This window comes from Condylura cristata, unplaced genomic scaffold, assembly GCF_000260355.1.
Source record: "Condylura cristata isolate star-nosed mole 26May11 unplaced genomic scaffold, ConCri1.0 scaffold00029, whole genome shotgun sequence".
Classification (NCBI taxonomy): Eukaryota; Metazoa; Chordata; class Mammalia; order Eulipotyphla; family Talpidae; genus Condylura; species Condylura cristata.
Window position 1 is genome coordinate 13,127,700 of NW_004567130.1, and position 6,000 is coordinate 13,133,699.

A 6,000-nucleotide genomic window follows, 5' to 3' on the forward strand; every position below is an offset into this window, starting at 1 on the left:
GCCTGGTGGCATACAGTTCTGCCGAGCGAGACACATATGTAACCCGCTCTTGGTTCATTCTAAGAATTGGCATGTAGCTGCAGTTGTAATCCATGTGAAAAATATCTTGGATAATTCTGTTTTCCTGATTTATTGCCAAGATAAAGCTCCAATGAAAACATGTTTGCAAATTATAGTCACTGTGAAATTTTAGTCCCGTTTTAAGTAGCTTGCCTTTTCCCTGTATGAAAACGCTCAGATAATGAGGATCTGAGTACTTTCTCTGCCTGTTGGGATGGGAAAGAATTGACGAGGAAGGCTGCATTGCCCTTCTGTCTGTCTGTGCCTTGCTTCTTCAGAGAGGTGTGTAGGATCGTGTCTGCTGACATCTTCGTTCGAAGGTGAGGACGGGGTGGAGGCTGGGATTTGTCAGGTCCATACGCTACAAAGGCCCCAGCGTTCTCAGTTGTTTCCTTGTTAACCAAGGTGGGGAGACATGTTTCTGGAGCCAGCTAGGCCATTCTCGTCAGACCCCTGTGCTTCTGCACCAGCCCCAGGTAGCACAGAGCCTCCTAGAAAGGCACCGAAGGACAGGTGGCCAAACCCCAGGCCCAGGACGGGACAGATGTAACCACTGACGGGGATGAGTATAGGCTTCTCACAACTGCTCCTTTGCGTTGAGGGCCTTTTACATGCTAACCCCCAAATGCAGACTTTCTTCTGCATCTTTAGGCTCTAGAGAGTACTGCGTCTATAGAACACATGTGGGGATTACTTGTCAACCGACAAGGTCAACTGGCCTGCTTGGACTCCTTCACAGGCCAGACAGCCTGTGTGTCTGTTGGCTTGTCTGCAGTGAGGGGCATGCTGGTTCCTGGCACGTCAACCTGGTATGCTGACCATGTGTTACTGCACACAGGGACTGACAGTTACTCCGATAAACCTGCACCCAGATTTTCTCGTCATTGTTGTTTTCTCCCATCCTCACTGTCAAAATAAAACAACCCAGAAGCCCACCGCACTGCAGGGCGGCTCTTTTCCTGGTAACTGGGGGTGAGACCGAGGTCTGGGGGTAGACCAGAGAAGGGAAATGTCCCTCATGGGTGGCGACTTCTCAGCCGCAACTCCCTCTCTTGTCAGCAGCCCCAACAAGCGAGGCCCGCCAACCTACAATGAGCACATCACCAAGCGCGTGGCCTCCAGCCCAGCGCCACCCGAAGGCCCCAGCCACCCGCGAGAGCCAAGCACACCCCACCGCTACCGGGAGGGGCGGACCGAGCTGCGCAGAGATAAGTCTCCTGGCCGCCCCTTGGAGCGGGAGAAGTCCCCTGGCCGGGTGCTCAGCACACGGAGAGAGCGGTCTCCCGGGAGGCTGTTTGAAGACAGCAGCAGGGGCCGGCTGCCCGTGGGGGCCGTGAGGACCCCACTGTCCCAGGTCAACAAGGTGAGGCACCATCCTGAGGCCAGAGGCTTGGTCCCAGGAGCTAAGGCTGGCCGCCATGTGTCAGGGACGCCATGGCTACTTATGCGAGTTGCCACCCAGAAGTTGGGGAGAAAGCACACGACTTAAGCCAGTGATAACATGTGTGTGTGAAAGTGTGCCCCTCAAAATGCAGCAGCTGCCTTGGCCTCCCTGGTGCCACAGTGGGTTAAAGTGCAGCACCATGAAGCCAGCTGCAGCAGTTTCAGCACCAGTTCCATCCCCAGCCAGGGTGTGACCCACATGGCGCAGCAGACCTCTCCTGTCTTGCCCGCTGCTACCCTCAGCAGTCTATTTCAGTCAATCCACCTGTTCTGTTCCCACTCTGTCTCTGGTGAATCCTTTCATCAGAGGGGTGACCTCTGGCCTTGTACCCCAGTTCTGTATATGAATAAATGAATAAATCTTTTTTTTTTTTTTTTAAGTAGCTGCCAAACATTGTTCCTTTTGAGAGGCATATCAGGCATCCAAGCAAATGTGTGGATGGCTTCTCCCTCCCTGAACACAGGCACTGTGTGCCCACCTTCTTCTCAAACACATACAGGCACACTTAGATATGCCCAGAACTTTTCTGGGTGGGGAAGGGGAATTTTACTGGGAGGCTACACAGGAATGGCGCAGCGTGGCTACCTTCTAGAAGGACCGCAAACCTTTGATATTTAGGTCGGCATGTGTGTACGTCTGTGGAAATGTCAGGTTGCTGACTGAGCAGGTGCAGGGATGTGTGCAGGGGCCTGTACATGGGCACCAGCAAAAGTGCCGGCTGCCGCGTCGGCCGGTGAGCCAGGGCCGGGGCTGCTTCGAGCAACAGAGCCACCTTACACCTTCTTCTTCTATGTTTTAAAAGATTTATTTGGTTTATACATGTAAGAACCAGGCTACAGGCCAGGGAGGGGTGGTGAGAGGATTCACCAGAGACGGGGGGGTGGGGAGCAGAGCCCGTGGATCCACTGAACTCCACTGCTGAGAGGAGCAGCGGGGAGACAGGGGAGGTCTGTGGCCATGTGGGTCAGTCCCTGGCCGGGGATCGAACTCATGCTGCAGTGGCTGGCAGTAGCTTCATGGAGCTGAGACTTAACCCCTTGTGCCATCAGGGAGGGCCGAGGGCCACTTTTCTGTGATCTGGGTGCATGTTCTGGGTTGCGTTCTGATGCCAGTTGTGGTCAGTCCCTCCCTGCCAGGTGAGGAGGAGAAGGCACCCGGACCTTCTCTCTGATCCCTCTGGTCTGCTGATAAATACGCGCAGCAGAAGCACTTGGCTCTGGGGCTGCCCGGAGTGTCAGTGGCTGACGAGCCTGAGTTCTGAAGGTTGGCCCTGCCAGTCAGGCCTCCTGCAGAGAGCTCAGGAGAGCCACCAGGAGCGCCAGCCCCGACGACCTCCTGTAGGACCACACCAAGTAGCACAGCAGTCTCTGGCTCCTGTCAGCTAAAGCCCTCCCTCCTTGTTTGCCCCTAGGTCTGGGACCAGTCTTCAGTATAAATCATAGCCAGGAACACCGACTCCTCATCATAATCTGCGGGAAAACACCAGACACGTGATGGAACTCTGCTGAAAGGGACCCCAGTGCCCATCTGCTCGGCCACCCACGGCACAGCTGGACCCAGGCCCAGCTCAGCACGGACACCCCTGCATCCAGGAGGCGCGGGGGGCCACGGTGCCCAGGAGCCGTGGGTGCCCTCCTGCAGTCATGCTCTGCACTTTGTTACTCTTCCGAGCGGTCATAAACTTTTGTACCTAGCCCTAGCCTGTCCTGCCCACCAGGGGGCGCCAGCCGCGGACGGCGGTGGCTGGACGGGAGTGACCCCGACTCAGACTAGGGTTGGTGGGCTTTCAGTTTTGTTTTTCTTTCCTTTGGTTTGCGTTTTGTTTTGTTTTTTTAGACAACAGAATTCTTAACAGGTTTGAACAGCAGCGTATTTCCTGTCGTGTCGTTTTAGCCAGACCGTCCCACCAGGTCTGCGCCACCGAGGCTGTTGCAGACAGTCCCCGCCTTTGGCTACGCGCCCAGCCGCAGCCGTCGCTGCGCCCTCGTCCCTGCCCATCCTCACAGGTGGCCCTGCCGCAGCCGGGGTGACATCTTAGCCAAATGTTTACTGTTCTCATTGCCTTTAAGGCCCTGACGACGTCCCCTCCCACCAGCGAGAATGTACGGAGGTCATCGGGCCTCGGCTCGGAGGCAGAGACTTGGGGCCCAGGGACCCGGAGCGCTTTCCCTCCCCGCCCCTCAGCGTCGCCCCCTGGCTGCTGCCCCTGCTGTCCTCGTAGCTTTGGCCAGGAAAGCATGCAACAGACTTGCTCCGAGCCCAGCATTATGGGGCCTCTGGGTCCAGGCGGGCCTCCCGCCCGCCGCGGCGCTGCGCCCCGCGCTGGGACTGAAGAGGCCCCCTGGAGCTCTGCATGGCGGTTCGCTGCATGTGCTGCCCCGACCCGGCCGCCCCCTCGGGTTGCGCTGCCAGTGTGCGAGCACCACCCCACAGCGCCCGCCGAATCGAGCCCCTCTGGCGACTCGCCGACTCACTGGCCACACAAGCTGCAGTCTGTAGCACTGAACACACACAAAACCAAACGCGCAAGCCTTACGACCAGAGAAGGATTTCCAGCAGACCACCACCTCACACTCACGCTTCCCGGCCACCCCCGCGGACGACTCTGTGTTCACAAAATCCAGCACGGTTCTACCCCACGAAACTGTGACATCCAAACGAGCCTTTCCCGAGGGCTAGGCTAAGACCAGGAGGCTTGAGAAAGAAGCCGCAGCTCAACTCCCCACTCTGCGGGGGCGGGGCCCCCTAGGTGCAGTGCGGCTCCCGCCGCTGAGCTCTCCCGCGTCAGAGCGGGACTCCTGGCAACTGGTAACAACTACCCTAGAGGCTTTGCAGTTGGCAAGCTAACTAGCGGCCTTATTTCTGCCTTTAATCTCCCACAAGGCACATCTTGCTTCCAATTCTCCACGACTCTAGGCCCGCCTCGAACCACGCAGGCAATCCTAGGTAGGCTGAAGGGTAGACCTGGTTCCACCGCACCGGTGAGCCAGCCCGCCGTGTCCCCGGTCACTCCTCTCCAGACTGCACCTGGCCCAGGTCCCGGCTCCTTCCTGCTCGTCTCTCAACCTAAGTGCTTTCTTGTTGGAAACGCCCTTGAGCCCCCACGTGTCGCCCCCCCTGGCAAGTGTCACGCTGTCACGCTGTCGTGTTTTATGTGTTGCTTGGAGTCTTTGGGGTCTTGCTGCACCTCCCCCCCCCCACCCCAGGGCAGACCTGACTGAATGTTTGCCGAGGTTTCTGTCTCTTGGTCCACAAGTATTCGGAAAGGTCGCACTGAACACTGGTCTTTCAGTCTCGGCGCTTCATTTAGGATCTTCGTGAGAAGGGGCTCGCGGGCCCCCACAGTGCAGTGTCTGTCTCATTTGTGAAACGCTTCCTGCTATAGAACTAGCTCAGAAGACTGTACATATTTACAAGAAACTTTATATTCGTAAAAAAAAATAATAATAATAAGGGAATTGAATTGGTTTCTACTTTTTTATTGTAAAAGGTGCATTTTTCAACACTTACTTTTTGGTTTTACTGGAGGCCGTGTGGACAGCCGTCTCCAGGGAGGGTGGGGCCTGCGTGGCCAACACCAGGTCAAGCAGGAAATCTCGAAGCGTCTCGGAGTTGCCGTCAAAGCTTCTTAGCATAAATAAGATTCTAGGTCTCCAAAAGTGCAGGCTTTCCTTCGTTACCTTTTTTATTCAGAAGGAGGAAAAGAATACGAGGAACAATTCAAGATCCATCTCGAGAGGAATGAACTTTGTTGTTGACTTAAGAGTGAAATAAAGCAACGATCTAAAGTGTTTGCTTTAGTGCTGTGGCCTGTTTTTTCCCTGAGAGCACACGTAGGCCAGTCTGAGCATGGGCAGTGGCCGTGCAGGCCTGTGGCCGTGGATGGGGTTGTCTCTCCTCTGTGAGGAGGCTTCTTCTGGGGGTGGGGGTCAAAAAGTTGGCGTCATTTTCTTCCAAAAGGGTGACACTTGCAGCGTGGTCCTGCACCCAGCAAACCACAAACTCGCTGGTCAGGTCACTTTAGAGGATGGCAGGACTGAGGGCTCCTTAAACAAATGGGCCATTTGACAGGATTTCTCCAGGGGGGGATTATCCACGTCTCCTCCAGTGCAGCTAACCAGGAAAACAGGTCATCTTAGAAGTCCCCTCACCCATAATGGAGAGGCTGAGGGGGCTCCTCGTGGAGCTTCTTGCGGGGAGGAGTTGTGCTTTCAGTAATTTAAAGTGTAAATACTTCTAACCACGCATTTTTAGTCTGCAGGTAAATTTTTTCTGTGATTTTTTAAAAAAGATCTATTTACTTACGCATATAGAACTGGGGTACAGGCCAGAGGTGTAGGGGTGAGAGGATTCACCAGAGACAGAGTGGGGAGCAGAACTGAGAGGTCTACTGAAATACACTGCTGAGGGGAGCAGTGGGCGGGTCAGGAGAGGTCTGCCCGGCATGTGGGTCACCTCCCTGGCCGGGGATCCAACTCGTGCTACAGTGGCTGTGA

At 55.6% G+C, this 6,000-nt stretch overlaps 1 protein-coding gene across 3 annotated transcripts in view; it reads left to right on the forward strand.

The window, feature by feature from the left end:
- Window positions 1-4,635, forward strand: part of CIT (citron rho-interacting serine/threonine kinase) — a 149,969-nt gene extending 145,334 nt beyond the window's left edge. For all 3 annotated transcript variants that reach the window (XM_012731088.1, XM_012731089.1, XM_012731090.1), the window contains 2 exons: window positions 1,120-1,423; window positions 2,916-4,635. In XM_012731088.1, coding sequence (XP_012586542.1) covers window positions 1,120-1,423; window positions 2,916-2,939 — 328 coding nt within the window. In that variant the 3' untranslated portion in view covers window positions 2,940-4,635. The remainder of the gene's footprint in view (window positions 1-1,119; window positions 1,424-2,915) is intronic.
- The last annotated feature ends 1,365 nt before the right edge of the window (window positions 4,636-6,000 follow it).